Source organism: Brachyistius frenatus, unplaced genomic scaffold, assembly GCF_029030835.1.
Source record: "Brachyistius frenatus isolate BFR_SWC_R1_liver_20210118 unplaced genomic scaffold, ASM2903083v1 Contig_5, whole genome shotgun sequence".
Taxonomy (NCBI): Eukaryota; Metazoa; Chordata; class Actinopteri; family Embiotocidae; genus Brachyistius; species Brachyistius frenatus.
Genome location: NW_027210604.1, coordinates 373,896 through 396,504, shown reverse-complemented (window position 1 = coordinate 396,504; position 22,609 = coordinate 373,896). Strand labels below are relative to the sequence as shown.

Sequence of the window (22,609 nt, the reverse complement as noted above, 5' to 3'; positions counted from 1 at the left end):
ACACGACTGTGTGTTTCGACTGCAACTACCGTACTTAATGTGGTTTTGAGGCGAGGTCAACAACATCTCTGTGGTAATGAAAGCCTTTTGCTGCCCCCCCCCCACCCCTCCAGTTATGACTGTCTCTCTACTGACATCACCTCTCTTGTCACCCCCCCCCCCTCCCCCTCCCCCGCCGCTTCCCTTTGCAGCAGTGGCCCATGTACATGGTGGACTACAGCGGAGTGAATGTGCAGGTTCCCGGGAAAGTCAATTACTGAAGGACGAACTGCAGTAAAGGGATATTAAAAAAAAAAAAAAAAGGAGGAGTCCGTCAATATTCACGACACTAACACTTTGTCAGAGTGCTCAAGACTAAACGATCTCTCCGGACCGAACGTGGGAGAGCTGCTGCCAACGAGGAAAAAAAAACCAACAGAATGTAAACGTGGATCTGAAATGGTTGCGGGGCAAAGAGAGGCTCGGCTTGTTTTTCTGTCTCCTCACGGTGCAGACGGGGCCTGTCACTTCTTTCTGAAGCCGATCACAGCGGTTATACTGTTTTTTTTTTTTTTTTTTTTACAAAAGCTAAAAGAAACATCACTCAAAGTCGTGTTATTTGCCCTCAAAAGTGTCCATCCACTGAAGTCACGTCGTTTTGGATCCAGGATTTGAGTTTGAAAATGTATTACTGACATAAAAAAAAAAAAAAAAAAATGTCTTTGATAACGATCTGGTTCCATACTATTCAGATATTTGTACTTTTTATTTATTATATTTATTGAAATATAACATTATGTGCAGGGATGTAAAAATATATTATTCTGTTATACAGCTCTTCGGAGGAACTATCACAACACTAACACGGAGTCACTCAGTAACTTACAGGTAAAAACCGCTGGAATCAAATTATTAAAACAGCGGCGATGAAAGTGTCTTAATTTGGTGTCAGGAGACAAAATGGACTCAGAGTTTGATGGTGGGAGGGAGGGAGGGAGGGAGGGAGGGGGGTGATCTTCCTGCAGTTAAAAAAAAAAAACAAGACCCTCAGTAAACAGCCTTTTAATGTTAGCACCACATTAACAATATGTAAAAGAAAAATATGTCATTTAAAGTCAGCCTGAATGTATCATGTAAAGAAAAAGAATGGTATGTTATTCTGCGATGACTGTCTCTGGACTAACGATATTTAATATGCTGTACCTTAACGCCAATTAGGCCTTTGAAATAAAAATGTGTTGCCTTGCACTTCCATTTTTCGTCGACGTTTTTGTTTCCGATGCGTTTCGTAAACGTCCAATCTGCAGGAAGTCGACTTCAGTTGAAAGGTTTGCGTCATTTAACGTGTGAAAATCAGGTCGGTTGTGAAATATTTTGGAAGCGTGTAAACACTCGGACGTAAACTGCAGTAACTGACTGTCTCTTTTATTATTTGTAAATGATATCTTAATTAAAAAAAAAAAAAAAAAAAGGGGGAACATGACGGGAATAATAAGAGGAATACGGGGTTCTAGTACTACAGAAAATCATGCTGTGTTTTTCACCCTCTGCAAAAGTCTGCAGAAAATGCGGGTGCTTAAAGGGCTCAGAACGTCCGCCAGAGGGCGCCCTGACAGACTCGATGATCTGGCAGTGGATCTGCTCTGAACTCTCGCGGATTTAACGGGAACGCGCCTCAAAGTCTGTGAGAGTCTTTGAATTTGGGCCTTTGACTGGTTAAAGAGACACTCATTCGGCAGGAAGCAGCGGGTTCAGGCCCCTGGCAGCTAGAAAACAGAGAAATACAGGCCATAACATAAACTGGGTGTTCGCAGCACCCCCTGGCGGATGGGAGAGGACCTGCAAATCCATAACTGTAAATTGAAAAAATGTATATGAATAAAAATAAAACAAATGTTGTTTTTAATTTTTGTTGGTTCATTTGCTATTGTAATGGTATTTTGATTTCAGTACACGGTTAATAGTGGATATTAAGTTACTTTTTTTTTTTTTTTTTAAGAATAAGAACTTTATTGAACAAGATGTACATTTCCAAACAGTGTAGACAAATACTCATTATTGCGTACAGAAAAGGTAGCAATGTGGAAATAATAGGACAGCAGAAAAACAAATAAAAATAAAGAAATATAGATGGATTTAAATACATAAATTCCATTGATGCAAAAAATATCATAGGCGAAAAAGACACATACTTAAAAATAGCACATTATAACTCATCAAGAATTTCGTCAAACAGTTGGACAGTTTAAAAAAAAAAATTTTTTTATATTAAATTACGAATTTTCAGTCTAGCCGGAAATGACGTCAGAGGTCGGACGGACCGGTCAAAGGTCGTGCGACGTGACCTCACAACCCCGCAGCCGGATAAAAAAAAAAAAAAAAAGTGGGTACAGGGACGTGAATTTCCGAGAACAAAACCGGAGCGGGGTTCGGGAAGGTAAACAAGTAACACCCGGCGACAGGCGAGAAGTACCGTCGGCGAATTGTTTGCCGGTAAAACTAGTAAAACTACAACTGGAGTTTATCACGCTAGGGAGCTAACGGCTAAGGAGACGATGCTAACAAGGTAAGTTTGTTTCCATAGAAACGACATTTAAACATTTAAACCGGATGAGTCCGGTGGAGAAAGTGCTCGGTTTGTTTTTTTGTTTTTTTATATATATATATATTGGGTGTATGTTTGCTTTTGCATCATCGCCTGCTCTGCAGGTAAATAAGTTTTGTTGTTTTGTTGACGGTTTTTTTTTTACCTCGTAAATCTTAAATCTGGCTTCCTTGTAAGTCCATCACATTGAGTGGATATTTTCTTACTTTATTATATATTTTTGTATGAATATCTGTGTTCAGTTTACTTTTGCTTCCTTGTTTGGATAACTGGTCTGTCTGCCTGCCTGCCTGCCTGTCTGTCTGTCTGTCTGCCTGCCTGCCTGCCTGTCTGCCTGCCTGCCTGCCTGCCTGCCTGCCTGTCTGCCTGCCTGCCTGCCTGCCTGCCTGTCTGCCTGCCTGCCTGCCTGCCTGCCTGTCTGCCTGCCTGCCTGCCTGTCTGTCTGCCTGCCTGCCTGCCTGTCTGTCTGTCTGCCTGCCTGTCTGTCTGCCTGTCTGTCTGCCTGTGCGTGCGTGATGCGGTTTTATTTCTGGCGGTCATTTCGGTGCTAAAACCTCCTTATTGTTTTATCTCCAGCGCTGTTGCAGATTGTCCGTCCTAACGGTCCCTCACGTCCCCCTCGTCCCCCTCTCCACCAGACACGAGATTGGTCTCGAACACGACGGTTAATCTATAACGCTTCAGGAAACCATCTACCGAGAGCCATTAAGCTCTGCTGAGGCCGAGTAATGAGTCCATCTACGAGAAGCAGAAGCACCCCGGAGTGCAAAAAAACCACAAAAAAAAACCCACTCCCGATATTCACATCGGAGGATCTTGAGCCCACGTCGCAGATTATTTCACTCTTTTCATCCCCCGATAGTCACAGATGAGAGCCGGGACTCGTTTTTGCATTATTTTCTTTATTGCAGATATTTTTTTACATTTTTTTTTCTCAATGTTGTCTGTGTACATGTCGAGACTCAGTCGAGCGACTGTAACTGCAGAATAACACGCGTGGATACAGGTTACAGCCGGCGGGAGCACGAGCGCGGCTTCACGTTGTCTTGGTTAATCAAGACGAGTTCGATGACCTTGATTGTCACACAGTCAAAAAAAAAAAAAAAAAATTCTCAGCCGGAGCTTCTTTCTTTCTTTCTTTCTTTTTTTCTGTGGTTGTTGTGTTTCCATCTCGGCGGTCCATCCCATCCGTTTCGGACGCAGGAAATGACCTCGTTCCTTCTCGCATACATGGTAAAACAAAACAAACGTATCAAGTGACACACACAAAAAAAAACAACAACAAAAAAAAAGTGGCTGCAGGATGCCCGTCCCACCTCCCCGTCGGGCACAGATACTGCAAACATAAAACATGACGAATCACCATGTAAGTGCATCAGACATCTGCTTATCAAAGTGTTAGGCAATCAAATATAACACGGTCAAATCAGAAATGTTAAAATGTTTAAAAAAATTTAAAAAAAAGCGTGGACACGAGGGCTGAAAGCCGAATCAGATGCAGCAGTTCGAGACGAAGATGTTTGTTCTTCTTTATTTTACACTGTAAAAAAAAAAAAAAAGCAAGAGTGGAGAAAAGTCTGCTGACTGTGTGTCTGCTTGCTGCTATTTGCTGCAGACTGCGGACAAAAGTTAATTCAGTTGACTTCAGTTAACAGCGACATGGATCTAAAAAAAAATCCGTGGCTGTTTTAGTTGTCAAAAAAAAAAACAACCACATCCTTAATTGTCGTGAATTTAAATTTCACACCGAGATATGCATTTCTTCTACTCGACAGATGACAGAGGGAGGTAGACGACGTCGTGTCGGGAGTCTGCGCGGGCTTGTTTTATTTTGAAAACCCGAGTGGCTGCTCTGTGCCACTTCCTGTGTTTGACTTCCTGCCCGGCCGTTTTGCTTCCGTGAGAGAGAGAGAGAAAAAAAAAAAAAAAAAAAAACTAGTTGCACATTTATAGCGGAGCCGAGGGGCGCTTGTGGGACACTTCGACAAGGCCCTCGGCTGTCAACAGCTGGGCGGCGAGGAGCAGGTTGCTAGGCGACCACAGAAGGAGGCTGAGATGGAAAAATCTGCCCGACTATAAAGAAAGAATCTCAGGGTCTCCGACAGATGATTCGACTTTCGGTCGGCAGCCCCCGGTGACCACGGCCTCTTTTTTTTTTTTTTTTTTTTCTACATACTTTTAATTCATATTCTTTATTTACAACAGTACAGTATTGCCCCTTCTCATCAAAACAGGCGAATATATACCGACTTTGCTACTTGAAGTTTTTAGTATGTTGTAGTGCTAAACGCAACATGTTTTCAGCAGAAACTCTTCCGACTTGAAAACAGGTTTCCCGCCCTTTTCACCAGGAGATCGCGCACGTCGTCGGCTAAATGCACCGTCAGAACTAAAGTGCTTCATGAGATTTATGTCCCCAGTGTAAACTCCCATCGTCATGGTAACTGGGGATACGGATGAGGCTCGACGAGGAAAAAAAAAAAAAAACCCAAAAAAACCAACCTCCAGTTTGTGGCGGTTTGATGGAAGAAGCTCGCAGGAGCTGTTTTTTTTTGTTTTTTTAAATATTTTTTTGTTGTTGTTTTTTTCAGTCTCCTGAAATATGTGATGAACAGAAACGTAGAGGCGCTCCTTCCCCAAAAAGACTCGTTATTTAGCTCACTCCCCGCCCCTCTTCGCTCACTCGACGAGGTTGAGGCAGACGCTGACGTTAAACCGAGCGACAGACAGAGGTTGCGCCCCGGCCACAGAGGAGGATTTTGTTTTTGTAGGTTTTTTTGTGGTGTTTTTTTTTTGTTTTTTTGTTTTTTGAAGGGTTAACTCGGTGGTTAGCAGTGAGTGGAAAGTGTGTTTGAAGCTCGGTGCTTCGACCTAGCTGCTGCCGCCGCCGCCGCCGCCGCCACTTCCTCCCGGAGGTTTGAGGCAGTCCTCTGTCACGCCCTGAGAGGCCAGCTCAGACAGAACATTGTCCAGGTAGTTTGGGTCGGGGTAGCCGTGGCCCGACAGGTTGGACATCATCTCGGTTTTGTGGTGGATGCCGTTCCACACCACCGTGTCGGGCTCTCCGGTGGTGCTGGACGTTCCCACGGTGAAGATGAGGCGGCGCATCCACGCCACCTTCAGCAGCTCCAGGACCTGTTTTTTTTATTTTTTTTATTTTTTAAAAGGACCCAAGAAGCAAAGTTAGTTAAAATCATCATCCTCTGCTTTGCAGATTCTGGCATGAAAAGATGTGCTACTTTTTTTTTTTTGTTGTTTTTTGTCTTGCATGATAAGTAAACTGGATATATGTGGGGTTTTTTTTGTTAGAAAAAAAAATCTGAGTTTTACGGGCTTGTGAGGAGCATTTTCTTTTTCTTTTTTTTTTCTTTTTTACTACTTTCAGACATTTTATAGACAAAAACATTCTCAACTCATCAAGAAAATAGTCAGCAGGTTAATCGATGATGCATATAACCTCAAGATGAACTATTTTGCATCTATTGAGCGCCAACTTGCTTCACTGAATCTGAGATCAGCTTCAATCGGTTGTCCATTCAGATACGGGATCCGAAAAGTATTTCTGAAATCACGATACGAACTTGCCACCGACATAATAGAGAGAGAAAAGGGTTTTGAGTGACAGAAACAACCTGCGACAATTTTAATAGCGGATTAATAGTTAATTAAAAAGTTAAACGAGAATTTGCTGCTTTTATTAGTCTTATGTCGGTCGCCTACATAATCTTTAGGTTTTGTAGTGTTTGTCAGACAAATTAGAAAACTTTTAGACTTTTATTGAACATCTTTTACTATATTTTTTTAAATATTTTAGCAATCAAATCACTTTGTAATAACCGTCTGTTGATGGAAAACAAAACTAAGTTAGTTGCCGAGTGCTTTGCGTTTACATCGGCTCCATCTTATCTTTTATTATTATTGTTATTATTATTTTCAGTAACGTGCTCTGTTGTTGCCGCGAGTGGGTTAATCCATCCGGATGAATAAACAGTTGACGGAAAATCTCATGAGCTTGAAAGAAACCAGCTTTACTGGTAATATAATATATCATATCATATAAATGTAGATCTAATGAGCTCGGCAGTAGATTGAACTGGCTGAACCGCGGCTGTCGTTCCAAACGAGGATGCTTATAAACGGGATTGCGTAACCGCAGTTAATCACCGCAGATATGATGTGATTGAAGAGAACAGCGCTCCCTAAACGGCGCTCTGATTTGAACCAGCGAACGCCTCCCTGCTGTGGGACGGACTGCGTGGGACATTTTTCATTATCTCCAAAATCCGTGCAGTACAAACAAAACATCCCACCGGTGGAGTGAGCGAGTGAGAGAGAGAGAGAGAGGGAGTGAGTCTCGGGCACACCTACAGTAAAGTACAACTGGAATAATGTAATCCAATTTACCGTTAGTGAATGACATCACGGATTATTTATAGGAGCTCAAGTGTTCCTCGAGCACGGAAGTGATTCGACTTTCATGACTTTAGCTGCCGCTATCGATAAATGTTGTGGTCACAAAAAAAAAACGTGTGTAACTCGGGTGATGATGTTGATGAAGGGATAAAACTTTGCAAGCGCTTCCTCACAAAGCTCGCGGCTCCACACGGCCAGCGAGAGCGTTAATAATCTGCGTGTAGATGCGTCGTGGTTGAAGATTTAAACGCGGCGCTTTCGTACCTTCCTGCCCTTGTCGTTGTCCGGTAGGAAACAGAAGCGAGGGAAGCCTCGACAGGTGAACTGCTGTCCCGGGTTGGGATGCTCCGGGCCCTGTCGGAGGAGGAGGAGGAGGAGGAGGAGGAGGAGGAGGAGGAGGAGGAGGAGGACAGAAACCAATTGATGAATTTATGAAGTTCAATAATAGAGATCAGTTGGACCAATAAAGTCATGTAATATCAGTGGGGTTTTTTTGTAGCTTAAGAGTAAAAAGCAACAGCTCAATACAAATCACATTTGAAGTTCTTGCAACTTTGCTGCAGCTGATGTTGTCATGGTTACAGCCAGATGGAAATTAAGACTTTTTCCCAGAAGAATGTCATAAAGTTGGATGGAAAAAAAAAAAGGAGGCTCTTGTATAGCTGAACATTAATCTGTTGATAAAAATGTTTCGAGGTAACCGTGGAGGAACTCACAGGACGGACTGTTTTTTTTTTTTTTAACAATCATTTTCTAATGTTGAATTCAAGCAAAATCCTAATTTTGGAGATGAGAAAACATTTTCCGATTCTTAGAGATACCGTTAAAAAACCAAAACGGAGAGCGAGAGTCTGAAGAGGAGGGAGCCCTCCTCCTCTGCCAATTTTTCTCTTTTAAAAGTGAAACATGAAATCCTTCCATTAGAGCGCATTAAGCACCGAGCATTCGTCTATCAGTCGCTCGCGGTCTTCCGCCGGCTTCACCGAACCCGCTCCGAGTAATTTATTTTGCCTGTTGGCTATTTTTTTTTCCTCGACCGCGTTTGAACTCCTGCAGCTCTTGACATTAACGTTTCGTTGCTGGAGTTTTGACCTCTTCAGCTCCTCGTCGGGGCTTTTAAAAAAAATAAATAAATAATAAAATTTGTACGTTTATTTTTTTCCTCCGTGGTAGGAAAAAAAAACAAGATAAAAAAAAAAAAAAAAAAGAAATGCAAACTTCCAGTGCCGAGTGTCAGACGTACCTGCACGCCCGGCGGGATGCTGTAGATGATCTGGATGGTGCCGCAGTCCGGGTGGCCGGGCAGCGACTGGGCGATGCTGTAGATCTCCATCTTGCCTTTGGGCTGCGTGCCGGTCTTCTCTCCGTAGATTGTCTTACACGAGGGGCACTGCAAGCTGCCGTCCTGAGGAGGAGGAGGAAGAGGAGGAGGAGGAGGAGGAGGAAGAAGAGGAGTCTCGTAAACCGAACCGATCAATACGAAAATGGCTCGGCGCTGATCGATTATCCCGTCGATAGACTTTTGTTCCTTTGGCTCCAAAATCGCTGCATCGCTGGTCTGTTCACGTCATGAAGTTTAATTGAAGTACGATTTGAAGTCAAATTGCGAGATCAATCACTTTTATGTCGGTGTGATGTTTATGAAACTACAGCCAGCACCTAGTTGGCTTCGCTTTAAATACTGGAAGCAGCTCAAACAACATAAACTGAAAAAAGGGACAAGCTAAGAGGGGCAACTATTAGTCTGTCAAATGATTAGTCAACTATTCGGACTCATTTTATTTAAAAAAAAACAAAAAAAAACATTGGAGGAATTTTAGGTAAGAATAAAAAAAAAAAAAATTAAAGTGAGAATTTAATAAACTATAAACTGAAGGTTTACAACTTGTGGTCAACGAAAACTGGGAAGTTTTTTTTTTTTTTATATATATATTTTATAAATCGAACAATTTGTGGATTACTCATTAAAAGTACCCGTTGATAGGAGCTCTACCTTCGTTCCATTGTTGTACATGGCCAGCATGCAGAGCATGTGCAGGGTGTGCCCACACTTGATGAATTTGCCCACGGTGTCGGGCGGGATGCTCCGGCCTCCCTCCTCTGGGGACGGGGTCTCGTAGCCGGACGGGTTGGACAGTTGGTCCATGCAGATAATGCAGTCCTGAAGGGGACGTGAGGAAACGTGCGTTCAGTGCAGAATCAGGCAAACTTACCGTCCGTCCATTTGTAAATCCAACAACAAGACATTTTCCCATTTATCTTTGGAGGAAAAAAAAAAAACAACCAAACATTTACCTCGTCCGACACGCCGCCCACCACCTCCATGTAGCGCTGGATCACGTCCTCGGGTCTCTGAGCCGAAGCTGGAAGACGGACAAAACACGAAGTGACGATGGAGCACAAACGGGACAGAAAAACACACAAACAAATTCTGGTGAGATGAAATGATTTTCTCAAAGATTTTTTTTTTAGTTTGACGTTTGTTCTATTGGCTAACATCCTAAAATTAATAAAGGCAAAGCATGGACGGATGTCGATGGGCAGCGTGAGGGATGGACGCGAGACTGCACACCGCTTTTTTGTTTTTTTTTTTTTTCCATTTCCTCTCGCGTGTGAGTGTCAAGTCCGTTTAGGAAAATGAAATTCTGCAGAACAAACTAAAGGCTCATCTCCGAGTGTCATGTTTCAGTTTGTTACGGCTCCGTTTAATTCCCCGAGTTAGGACGTGTCAAACAATGAGAGTGGAAGAAGTGCAAATTGTGGTCGTGATAAGCAGAGATGAGGAAAGCAAATAAGGCAGCGATGAAATGAAGTTCATTATACAGATGAGCAACAAAGCGTTGACGATCATTTAAAATTAGCCGAGTTGCACCCAAGCACGTTCTGCTTTCATTTTTTTGGGGGGGGGGGTTAATTTGGTGGATTCACTCATCTACGAACACATCTTATTCATTAATACACTCCAAATTTTAGTGATTTGAGAAATACCAGTTAAAAAAAAACACCAAAAAAACGATGTTAAATGTCTTGTTTTATCTGAGCGACACGAAAAAGCATCCAAATGTCTCACTTGAGACGACTCGTTTGTTTGTTTGGCTACGGGATTCATTACAGATCAAAGATGTCCTTTGCGCCAAAATGACAACGCGAACGAACACCCAGACTACGATTTGGTGAAGTTTAAACGGACAGTTAAAAAGTGTCTCGGTGAGCAGCGTCGGTGCTCTTTGGCAAAACGTTTCCTTTATTTAACACAATTCGGTGAGCCGCTGCGTGGGCGGCTCATTTTATCAGGGTCGCAGTGAAGAAAGGCAGCCGGAGGACAATCAAAGTTGTGTTCGTCGGCAGTTGCAGAAGTGGATTAGTGAGAAACACACACACACACACACACACACACACACACACACACACACACACACACACACAGAGGAAAAGAAATGTTCCTGAAGCCTGTGATGATGAAAAGTGGACCGAAAGGAGGAAAGATGGAGGAAAAAAAAAAGAAGAAGAAGAAGAAGAGGTGGATTGAGGGCCGGTGACGTGGTAGCTACCTCTCCTGTGCTGCCTCTTTGCTCTCCTGCTAACTGAACTGCTGCTGCTGCTGCTGCTGCTGCTGGGGGGCTTGCTGGGCCTGCTGGCTGGGGGGAGGAGAGTAGGAGGAGGAGGAGGAGGAGGAGGAGGAAGAGAGAAAGGAGCAGGTTGATGCTGCTGCTGATGATGCTGATGCTGTTGTTGCTGCTGCTGCTGCTGCTGCTGCTGCTGCTGAGGGAGGGGGGCAGAGGTGAAGTGCACGCCGAGTCCCACTGCTGACATCAAAATGGAGGCCATGCCTGGAGCAGGGGGAGGGGAGGGGTTGGGGGGAGGGGTTGGGGTTGGGGTTGAGGCGGGGAGGGGAGGGGCAGGTGAGGGGGTTGAAGAGCAAAGTGGAGATATGCAGGGAGCAGAAAGGAACAAATCAAAAAAGGTATGAGAAATGTAGCAGCAGCCGATGCGTCTACCGCGACCCCCCCACCCCCTCATCCCCCCCCCACCACCCCCTCATCTCTCCCCCCACCCCCCCCCCCCCCGTTCGAGTCAGACGTCATCGAGAACTTTTCAAACGAAATCCAACCTCTTCCTTCTTTTTCTTGTTAGGTAATATCAAAAGATAAGACGTACTACCGAGTCGGCATTTTCTACTCGTGTGACACTTTTCAAAGCAACTTGTGGCCACGACCGCTTTGCTGGTCTGCAGATGACACGCAGGAAGTTAAGTTTAAAAAAAAAAAAGAAAAGAAAGAAAGAAAGAAAAGAAGAAAGGCATCGTTCGTCAAGTCACCCGAAAATCAAACCGAGACATCACAGACCAGCAACACTTAGTGTGTGTGTTTTTATATATATATATATATATATATATTATTATTATTTTTTAAAATCCAACCTCCAACAGTGAAGAAAAGACGTCGGTGTTTACGTCACACGCGCTCGAACCCAAAACAATCCGGCGTATCAAGTCCAGCACCGATTACCATTAATGTTCATTATTGACTAATGAGCGTTAAAACTGTACATTCGGAGACGTCGCCGCACGAGTGACCTTCCGTTTCAAAACGATTCTCTGAAGTCTCGGTTCGGTGCTTTTCACTAATGAGGTTCTGGTCCGCCGGCTCCTTCCCAGGCTGATTGTATTGATTAGGTAGTCAGCTTATCGCAGACCCGGGACCTGACTTTCCAGTTTCAGACGTGCGCAAGAAGGGAACCAAAAAAAAAAAAAAAAAAGAAGCTGTCTTTTTAATTTTGCCTTTTTTATACGACAATTACAACCTGCTGATGTTGCACTCGTTTCACCAAAACGCAAGGAATAATCAACGGGTTAATATGCGTGTCATGCCAAGGTAAAAAAAAAAAAAAATCTTGTTAAAATAATGGCTCTGTATGGGATAACTTCATATATAACATATTTTATTAATATAAATCTGATATCCGAACTGCGTCACACAGGACTTCACAAGAGCTCATAACCTCTTGACTCTAATGAGTCTGAACATCTACTTAAATTATTCTTTTTCTTTTTTTATAGTTGCCCATTACTTTTAACTAATATATTTATACATTATATACTTTTTTTTTTACTTGTCAAACATGATGACATGGCAAAAATGAATTTTGCATTATGTCGAGCTGAGCAGAATGAAAGCTTCGTGGGTGTTGGTGCACAGTGAGTGTGCAGGTGTCAACACAGGTTTGACATGTTATTGAGAAGTGTGTGTGTGTGTGTGTGTGTGTGTGTGTGTGTGTGCGTGTGTGTGTGTGTGTGTGTGTGTGCGCGTGTGTGTGTGTGTGTGTTTGGACAGAAGAAGGAAATACAGTTTTAGAAGAAGTGAAGCAAGCGAGGAAAATGCCAGAGTATAAAACATCAGTTCCCCTGGAGGAGCGTGATGCCGGGACGATCCTGACACGTCTGTAAACGTAACGCCAACACGAACAATCGAGGGTGTTTTATTTTGAAAATTGACCGGATTCTCTTGTCTGTTTTTTCTTTCTCCGACTGGCTTCCTGCCCGACCCGATTCCGCTCCGTTCGGCTTTTCTGTCCAAATTAAAAGATCGCCGCCTGTCTTCAGCACAACCGGTCGGGATATGAAAGCGTCGGTTTGAATGACGGCGATTCATCCGGCAGCAGCTCGGTTAACTCACTCGCAGCATTTTCAGATATCTCAAAGTCACGATAACCAAAACGCTGCGACAAAACTTTCTGGCTCATTTTTCATATCGTAAGAAATGCAATAAAGGTCGTTGGCATTTCTTCACATTAGTATTCAAATGTTACGTCACGTATGCAAAGTGAATGGATATATTCCACTACCAAGGGCGTACTGTTGTATGAGGAAACACGACTCCCACCTATTATGTTGTTTAGCCTCGAGACATCATTCAAACTTCAGTGATATTGAGAAAACCGGATCAGGACTAGAATTTTTTTGCATCCAGGGCCAAACGCTTTGTACAGCAAGAGGAAACTCGTGTGGGCTCGCAATATATATATATATATAGATATATATATTTAAAAAAAACAAGCGTGTGTGGAGGCTGTTTTCATGTCTACCGCCGAAATCAGCGTCGCTTCCCTTCTCTCTGTAAAGTTTGCTTCACATTTGGGGTGGCCGTTCACTTACTACAATATATATATATATATTTTTTTTTTTATATCCCTCCGTCCTGCTTTCTCTGGCATGTTATTCCTAAACAGACTGACACTCACAAGACAAATGCACAGGAGCAGCATCTGGGAAAGAAAAGAAAAACGACCAAAAAAAACGGACCAATCTACTGAGATAAAACTCAAAAAGCCGGAGCAGGCCGAGCAGAGGTTGTTTTTTTTTTATTTTGTTTTGCACTGCGGACGGATGGTTAGTGACCCGTTTACCTGCCAGGGCAGAGCTCACGCTGGTGGATCCATTCAGCTGCACAGAGATGGAAGGAACACTGGAGGACAGGAAACACAGACAGGAACATTCAGTCAGTAACAAAAAAAAAAAAATACAAGACACAGCAACAACACAAAGACCAGGAACTATTTTAGCTTTCAGTCCACGTCAGAGGTTTTTTTTTTTTAAAGAAGCTGATTTTAAGAATAGAAGAAATGAAGGGAAAATATAACCTGCCTGGAAAGGCAGGTTTCTTTTATCTTTTATTTTAGTGTCTTCCAACAGTCCGGTAAAGGACTAATTATTTGTGTCTGGGATTGATTCACAACAACGCGGCACTGACCGCATGGCGCGACGAGGGAGCGTGACTCCGCGGTCAATATATTGATGGATATGTGCCCAACGAAATGTGTTTACTGTGCAAAACAGCCTTGGAGCAAAAGAAATGAGCGGCCGCCGCTCCTGAAATATGAAGGAGCTCTGAACCGAGTCCAGTTAAGTGCTGTAACTTTGACTTGTTACGATCCATTACGTTTTCAGTTAACGGTTTAGTCTGCAAAAAAAAAAGCCACAAATGGGGATCAGAGTTTCCACGCAGCTCAAAGTACGAGTCACCAAAACCCAAATACATCCGATCTAAACATAACGTTTGATATTATCGACACATGACTACATTTAATCTTACATTTTGAGTTATGTAATACGGAATAAGTGTTCTCTATTACTGATATTAAAAAAAGGCTTCTTTACAGTATTTTTCTGAACTTACAAGACTGTTCTAGTATTTTTCCTTTTCCATATGTAGTCTTTATACCCATATTACTGATGATTACTTGTCATATATCTCATTGTTAAATGCTTACATGACAACCGTGCTGTTTTTTTTTTTTATTGCAGGTTGATTATTCCACTGAAGTGTCGCAAGTTTATTTCTGTTCATTTTTTTTGTTTTGTTTTTAAGGTAATCCAACGTTTTAACGAACAACACGAGAGCACGAAATAAGACCTGAAATTAGTTCTCGATGAAGAAATGCTGATGTTGAACCAACGTGTCGGTACCATGGTAACACAATACCAGGAAATGCGTCGCTGATCGTACGATGACACCAGTTGACCTGCCTTGTTGTCATAAAGCGGTAAAAGAGGTGATATCACTCACATTTCCAGGGTGTTACCAAAGCATTATTGCTTTAATGGTGGCAGATAACAGACTCAATAAAACTCTGTGTGGGAAAGAAAAACACGAGCCCAGAGAAAACTGGAAGCGGACCGTGTTTTTCACTGTGACACTTAAGTAAGCAATTTGTCTGAGAGCCAGTTTTTTTTTTTTTTTTTTTTTTGTGCCATCAGGGAACAAAAGGGGGAAAAAAAAAAGGAGGTCAGAGATGAGACAGACGAGAGTGACGGGAACCGGGCCAACGCAAACATTACCACTGGAGCGCTGTTATGCCCGTTCCTGTTTTACAGGATGGATCAAAAACGTGGAGACGGACAAGGAAGGACAAAGAGGAAGGAGGACCGAACGCGGGGCAGACACCAAACACCCCCCCCCCTCCCTCCCTGTTGTTTTACACTGAGCCACACGGATACCGACCTTAACCCGTTGGCACCGGCCGAGTTGGTCAGCAGCGGTGCGGAGAGTTGGCTGCCGGAGGCGGGCGGAGGCCAGGGGCTGCCCCAGGACATTCCCCCGACGGAGAGGGGTCTCCTCGGGTACGGCGAGTAGACGGACGCGGGGTGAGCCGCCGCCACCCTCCCCGTCACCTGGAGGCTCGGCCGGTTCAGACTCCCCGACGAAAAGGAGTGCCGCGAGCGGCTGGGCATCGGCCCCGTGCTGCTGTGGCTCAGGCACTGCTGGCAGGAGCAGGCGACGGCCGAGGGGATGGCCGGGGGGCCGGCGGAGGCCAGCGGGTAGGGGAGGTTGCACTGCCGTCGCACCTGGCGCCTGAAGCCCGTCGATTTGTTCACCTGGGCCAGGGACGTGAGATCCACGATGTAGTTGTACCCGTGCGGGCCCAGGTCCGCCGTGCCCTGGCGGGCCTGGTAGCTGTGCTCCAGGAGGATGGAGGTTCGAGTCTCGTAAGGAGTCCACCCTCCTTCGTCGTTGACCCATTCCCAGTAGACGCCGCTGCCGAGGCCCGAGGACTGGGCGAACAGGGAGCGACGCACCGACCGCGTCTTTCCTGAAAAACAACAAGATACCGTTTTATTTATTTATTTATTTGTTTTTTGGTGAAGATGCACCGTGCAACAATCAAAAATGAATAAATCCCCATTTTCAGCAGCCAACGTCCCAAAGAACAAAATAAATGCCCACAATGCATCGGTGCGTGTTTGGAGAGACTTTTAATTTGAAAGGAGCCCAATGCAATCAGCTGAGCTCAAAACAAAACCACACGATGATCTCACAATGTCACGTGTTGTAACAACGTGTAATGTGGACAAAAGTCAACTACCTTTTTTTTTTTTTTTTTTTTATAATAACATAGTAACACCCAGTAAGTTTTGGTCTTAATCTCAGTTTGCGTCAAAGTAAACACTCATCGAAACAGCAGCGCCTCTGCCAGGTGACGTCACGCAAGGTGACGTCACGCAGCTACCGCGTCAGCTAACCGGGCCTTGCGTATTTTTTTTTTTGCTAAACGTGAAAATGACTCCACATTTAAAGCGGGACGCGTCCGACGGCCCGCGGCGCGTCGAGCGTCGCTCACCTGTGTCCTGCCGAAACTGCTTCAAGCTCGGTATGTCGATGAGGTAGGGCGACAGGCTGGGGTCTGATTGTCCGAGGCAGATGCTCGTCGAGCCGGGTCCTCCTCCTCCTCCTCCTCCGCCTCCTCCTCTCTGGCCCCGCGGGGACAGGCACCGCTCGATGTGGGCGCTCACTTGGCCGCTGTACGGCCGCCAGTAGCCGAGGTCGTCCTGCCACTCCCACACCGCTATCATGGGCTGCGATTGTCCGACGGACCCGGACGGCGCGGCCGACGCGGAGGGCCCGTTTCTGGAGCCGTTCACCCGGGCGCAGGAGCCGGACACGATCGCCATGATTCGGCCGACGCTCGCTAGCTTCCCCCCCCCCCCCCTCCGGCTAACAACAACTCGTTCGGGGTTCGGCTGATCGACTCGATTTTGTGGCTGCGACGGAGACGAAAGTCTTTGCTAGCTCGGCTCGGTGAAAAGTCCCATCGTGAATTTGCTAACGGGCCTTCGGGGAAGCTGCGAGGTGCGGATCGGACGGTGAGCAGCCTCGGCAAACACTGAGGTGCATGTTGACAAAGCTGACGCGTCGGAGGAGGCTCAGCGGGGACGTGGATGAACCGCGCTGGCTTTTGTGACAGCGTTGCCAGGGCTCCTTCCTCTGCTGGCTCGCTGCGTTCACGGACCCTCGGAAATATGGCAACTCTCGACGCGAGCCCGGAGACGAACGCGCATTTTCACAACCGCCGGTTTCTTGACGCCGGTCGTCACACACGACCCGTAGCACCGCCAGTCTCTTTACGCAGTATGAATCAGTATGTCAAGTTTTTGTTACAAAAATTCAGGGAACACAGTCGACAGTGTTTATTCACTGTTTATTATAAAATTTATAATACATTTTATAATTTAAAAAAAATATATAAATAATATAAATAATATAAAAAAATTATAAATTATTTTTTTATAAATTTTTATAAAATTAATAAATTTTATAAATTTATTAATAAACTGTTTATTCACAGTTTATTCGTTCCTCTCTTAGGCTTTTTTCTTTCAAAAGGGAGTTTTCCTTCCCGCTTTCAGAAGTTTTCTTCCTGTTAAAAGGGAGTTTATTCTCCCTACTTTTGGAGGTTGTTTTTTTTGCTGCTAAAGGGAGATTTTCCTCCCCACTGTTAGAGATTTTCTTCCTGTTAAAAGGGAGTTTATTCTCCCTACTTTTGGAGGTTGTTTTTTTTGCTGCTAAAGGGAGTTTTTCCTTCCCACTTTTGGAGATTTTCTTCTGGTTAAAAGGATGTTTTTCTTTCCCCTTTTGTAGGTTTTGCTCCCTGTTGAAAAGGGATCCCCCCCCTCCCCTCCTCCAACTGTTGGGTGTTTTCTTCCTATTACCAGAGTTTTTCCTTCCAGGCCTTCCTTCCCCCCCCCAAAAAAAACCCAACAAAGACTGCTCTTCCACCTTATTAGGCTGAAGTGTATTGTTTACTGGCATAATTCAAGTTGGGTCTTAATACTGATTTGAGTTTTCAGGGGGCTATTGTTGGATTTCAAAATGGACTGCTATTTGTGTCATACCTATTTATCTCCAGTTGAGGGCAGAAAGGGTACTTAGGGGCATCTAACCTCCTTCAGATAAAGAGTCTAGGACAGAAGGGCAGGATGGTATAAAAGAAGAATGCAACCTTTATGTGCACGCTGTAAATTTTCATTTGGAGGTGCACTCAGGTTTCCTCTTTGTAATGATGTACGGTTCTGTTCTAAGGTTTTTACTATGTTAAGTGCCTTAGGATGATTTGTGTTGGGGTTTGGGACGACTAAAGGATGTACCATATTGAATAAAATAAAATTCTCATTGCAGTGTTTGGAGGTGAAGGCTTGAGCCTTGAATAATCATGATTTATCCTGTCTGTCAATAACACATGTGCATTCTTTATTCATGTGGTTTCACTTCTGCACAAGTGGGGGCCAATGTGGTGATTTATTGAAGGAGTTGGAGGAGGAGGGATGGTGGGGGGTTTGACTGTAATTTCTTGTGTTATCAGAGACCAATGATACATCTTTGGTGCTTAAAGCACGCATATTTAAAACAAAAGATCCTGTTTTATTATTTCTTGCAAAAGCTTTGAGTGGATAAACTTCCTCACCTCTAAATGACAACTTATTAAGTGCACATAAATGTTGCATTCTTCTTCTTTTTAGGACATCCTGCCCTCCCTGGTCTTACTTGTTTATCTGCAGGAGGTTAGATACTCCTCGGTAGCTTTTCTCTCAACTGGAGATGAATAGGTATGACGCAAAGTCTATTTTAAAATTAACAATAGCTTTCTGAAAACCTAAAAAAAAAAAAAAAAAGTATTAAAACCAAAGTTCAACTATGCCAATAAAAAGATACTTATGGATAAGGAGGTGGAAACAGTCTGTTATTTTATCCCCTAAGCTAGTTTATGATACAGTTATTACAGACACTAATTACTACTCATCAAAGCTTATTGTGTACAAATCAGGCGAAACTAAACTACAATCTGTTTGCGATGCCTCGGCCAAAACAAGCGATGCAAAACTGGATGCATAAAGCACTTAAGATGAAAGTAAACCACTTTCTGGCCCACCCTCCTGACAAACCTGATCCAGAACCCTAAGGTGTTCATTAAATCCACATGAATAATAAGGGAACCGGACAGCTCTGACACCAGCGCGAACATTGCCTAAATTAGTGGCCAAATGGGATTTGAGCTTTCCATTTAACCCGCAAACTGACACATAATCAATAACTATAATATAATCAAGTAGACTCGAAATGTAATAATACGAGCCCATAATAAAAAGAAAAAAAGAAGAGCACCATTCATTGTTCCTGCTGCACTATAACTAGGACACAATATTTCCCATATATAATCAACTATATAAATGACAAATAGATGCAAGCAGCCATTTCTCAGTTTAAAAACTGAATCAAACAATTCACCAGCAAACAAAGTGGCTTCCACTAATCATTTTACAATCCTTGAAAGACCTGCAATTAATATTGTGTTAGATTTACTATAAACGACAGTGTTACATTTTTAAGTTCTTCTGTTCGGCATTTATACCTCCCATGCCTTTTTAAATTTACGTCAAATATATATTGTGTGTGTGTGTGTGTGTGTGTGTGTGTGTGTGTGTGTGTGTGTGTGTGTGTGTGTGTGTGTGTGTGTGTGTGTGTCGCAGGTAAGATAAACAACAAACACTGAAACGATCTAAAGCGAGATGATGTAAGCAACTGAAATATAATGTGTCAGTTTGCCCAAGTTACAGAGATCTAGCAGAGTCAATAGTTTTGGTTTTATTTGCTTAAGTTGTCTGTGAAGAGGAACAACACGTGAGAAATTTTGCCGTCGCCTCAATACAGTGAAGGTGAATGAGAGTCTGTCTGCGGCACCTGCAGCAGTGAAAAAAAAAAGAAAAGCCATTTAAAAATTCAGCAGCAGCAGAAATAGTGTCTCTGCAAGAATCCACTGACTTCACTGCGATTAGGTTTCTTTGGGCAGTTTCATCTGATAGAGAGTGAAACAATCTGGGCTGTGCAGGTCAATAACGGTCCGAAAGAGCCACAATATAAGATAGCGCAGGTGTTGATTGATGTTGATCAAGCGATGTAACTTCTAATATTACCGCGCCGTGCTGCGTTTGCACCGACCGGGAACGGTCTCAGGTCCGAGGCCCTCGAAGCTGGTCAGTTAGCTGCATTTACAACTGATAATAAACCATCCGCCAACTCTGCAGTTGGTAGGCAAAGTGGAATGGCAGTGGAGGAGTTTGCACAATCTGGCAACCCAAACACTTGATTTATAACGGGCATCATAAAGCATCTAATAAATATTTATAAATCTGTTAAATTGCAAAATTACAAAGAAGCAAGAAGCTCAACTCTCCACTTCTATATATTCTGTCGTGTGTTGTTAGCGGTCGTTGCCATGCTGCCTCATCTGCAACACATTTAGAGCTGTTCAAGCTACTAAAGTATACAAAACATACTGCAGTGGTCCTTGGCAAATGAACACACGCAGAAACCTGAGCATGTTGGAGAAGGTCAAACGCTGCAGAATGCCTGTTAGGTGTCCAAAGAGTGACTGTCCATGTAAACACTCGACTCCCATTCAAATCCTCTCATGAAGTACAAATTTAATACATTTTCTATACAAATCATAAAGGTGTCATTTTGCTAAGGTCACTCCCTTCTCATTAGTTTTCTGGCGGTCGGTCTGAAAATAATCTCATCATTAACTCGATATTAGGCCTCAAAAAGTGGTATGTTTTGGGGCGTGTCTGTTTGATTGACAGGCTTGTGGTGCAGTCAGGTTCCAGCTATAGGTGGGCGGGGCGTCTTCGGCGATCGGGTTAAATCCACCGCCGGCTCCTCCTCAGCTCGTCCAAATATGGTCATTTTTGGCTCCAGAATAGCAAGATGAAAATTTTGAATTTACTTATTTTAACCCAAACCATCCCGATCTTTTCCTAAACGTAACCGTGTGGTTACCGGTGCCTAAACTTAAAGACACTTTTGTGTTTGCATGTCCGGGATGCCACGCGGGCTTCGTCGGACACAAGCCACGAGAAAAGAGAAAAGAATCGGCCCAGCAAAAAAAAAAAAGTGCCCAAAAAATGAACGAAAGGAAAAATGCCGTCTTGTTGCAGCTTGCATGTTGCAAATGTCATGAAACGGGATTTGTCCTTATCCAACATTTCCTGAAGAAAAAGGAGAATTGTGGCTGCGGCGCGCTGAAATAACCTCTAATTTTCCACACCACTGTTCAACAACCTGCCGCTGGCCTTTTGCAGAGACTTGGAGGTCAGGGCCGGTGCACTCTGAATAGTGTCAATTACACGAATGAGCCCCGCTGCATTCAAATTTCAAACTTTTGATGTGCCAGCTCCTTATAAGGCAACGTGTTCCAGTTGAGGGTGAAATAATGAAATCCTTCCTTTCAGGGGAACCCGGTACTGGTGCAGAACAAAGAGGGGCATAACAGAACAATCTCCATTATCCAGTGGCTCCTTGCCCACATTGAGAGTATCAGTATCAGTGAAAAGGTCCTCTTCCCTCCCTCTTTTTCTTGTTTTTGTTCAATGAGACAGACTCGGTGCCGTCTGACGGACCAGCCCGAGCAGGCCCGAGACTCTTTAAAGTGAATCCTACACATTTTGCACATCAAAGTCTGTTTGCAGTTTTAGTAGTGTGTGGGGAAAAAAAAAAAAAAAAAAGTAGTCTGAAGCATTTTGTGGCTCCGGGGGGGGGGGGGGGGGGGGGTCGCAAAACCGGTCACCAGTTGAGGTGCATTGTGGGTATTGTACAGTACAGTACACACAAGGTTTTGCCAAGAAACAACAATGTGTGGAATAATAAATAAATTAAAGAATCTCTGCTTCTGCTGCAGCAATTTTGATCCTTTTTTAAAAAAAAAAAAAAAATGTTTTTAATTGCTGACCGTGAGTCTGCCGGTGTTAAAGGAGTGCGATGCTGAATCGATGGAGAACTCTATTCAAGGTCAAATGGGAGCTGCACTTACAGGAGCCTTGAGTTTCCATTCCCCAAATTGAATAACCACTGTAGCACAAGCTTGGTGCTGGTTTATCGTTCGTACAGTGAAAACTGCGTCACTCTTTCAGCACCGACCAAGTTTGTGGCTTGATGACAGCGGATTGAACTTTGAAAGGGCAGGAAACTAATTAACGTGGCTTTCATCACTTAAAGCGGTTTCCGAAGGCAATCTGGGATCAACAGAAACATCTTAAACCACTCGTGCAGCACAATCCACTTCGCCGCCCTTTTATTGTACGCGTGTAGTCTTCCCAACTCGTATCGGCTGATTCTGCTTCGTATCAGCTCCGGGCAGCTGCTCTGACACAAACATGGCGGTGGCCGCTGCAACCTTCATCTTCACCAAGGAGATAACATATCCTGGTGTGACTCCCGCTCATGCCATGTGAACACCGTTTCTCTATGCTATTTGTGAGAACCCGTCGGTCTGTTTGCTCCTCTGAAGTCAAGTTGTTCCCCGCGCTTCTCCCTCCGTCCACCAGGTGTCCCCAGTCTGCCTCTCTTCAACGGTCTCCCGCCTGCCACGCCCACCTCACCTGCTCTTCTGCTGCACCACTTTGTTAATCAGTAAGTCACTTTATATACTCCCAGTGAACGTAGCAGTAACTGGACTGCTTTTTTTTTTTTTTCTCAGCTGGGCGTTTTGTCAGCTTTGAGTCTTCCTCGGACTCAGCATTTACTTTGTTCCGGGTTCACCTGCCTGAACTTTATGCTTTCGCCAAATCATTATAAGTGCACTTTGACAGAATGATGCAACGATGCTCCAGTGAAAGAGACTGTTGTACAGTAGATGGTTCGAGAACATGGAGTGCTGCCATAGATTTTGGGACCTCCTCAGTTCAAATGGACCTTTGTTGCATCCTCTTCTCCTACATTTCCTATTATCTGTCTACTGTCAGGCCTAAAATGCCCCAGAAGTACTTTTATTTATTTTTTTTAA

General features: G+C 43.9%; 2 protein-coding genes across 5 annotated transcripts in view; one reads left to right on the top strand and one right to left on the bottom strand.

Annotated features, from left to right (window-relative positions):
- Positions 1–754, top strand: part of gtf2ird1 (GTF2I repeat domain containing 1) — a 30,333-nt gene extending 29,579 nt beyond the window's left edge. For both annotated transcript variants that reach the window (XM_069716092.1, XM_069716099.1), the window contains exon 27: positions 192–754. In XM_069716092.1, the coding sequence (XP_069572193.1) occupies positions 192–260 (69 nt within the window). In that variant the 3' untranslated portion in view covers positions 261–754. The remainder of the gene's footprint in view (positions 1–191) is intronic.
- A 2,715-nt stretch (positions 755–3,469) lies between these two features.
- dtx2 (deltex 2, E3 ubiquitin ligase) lies at positions 3,470–16,792 on the bottom strand. 3 transcript variants are annotated; one of them, XM_069716111.1, is made up of 9 exons: positions 16,115–16,792; positions 14,998–15,586; positions 13,403–13,461; positions 10,549–10,827; positions 9,293–9,360; positions 8,991–9,158; positions 8,241–8,402; positions 7,262–7,351; positions 3,470–5,719 (listed from the first exon to the last, which is right to left on the bottom strand). In XM_069716111.1, exons 1-9 carry the CDS (start codon positions 16,443–16,445, stop codon positions 5,456–5,458), a joined length of 2,010 nt encoding a protein of 669 aa, XP_069572212.1. In that variant the 5' UTR covers positions 16,446–16,792; the 3' UTR covers positions 3,470–5,455. The 3 variants fall into 3 exon arrangements, with proteins under 3 accessions (XP_069572212.1, XP_069572217.1, XP_069572224.1); XM_069716116.1 differs by having other exon boundaries at positions 10,549–10,635; positions 16,115–16,790; XM_069716123.1 differs by lacking the exon at positions 10,549–10,827 and having other exon boundaries at positions 16,115–16,788.
- Between the last annotated feature and the right edge of the window lie 5,817 nt (positions 16,793–22,609).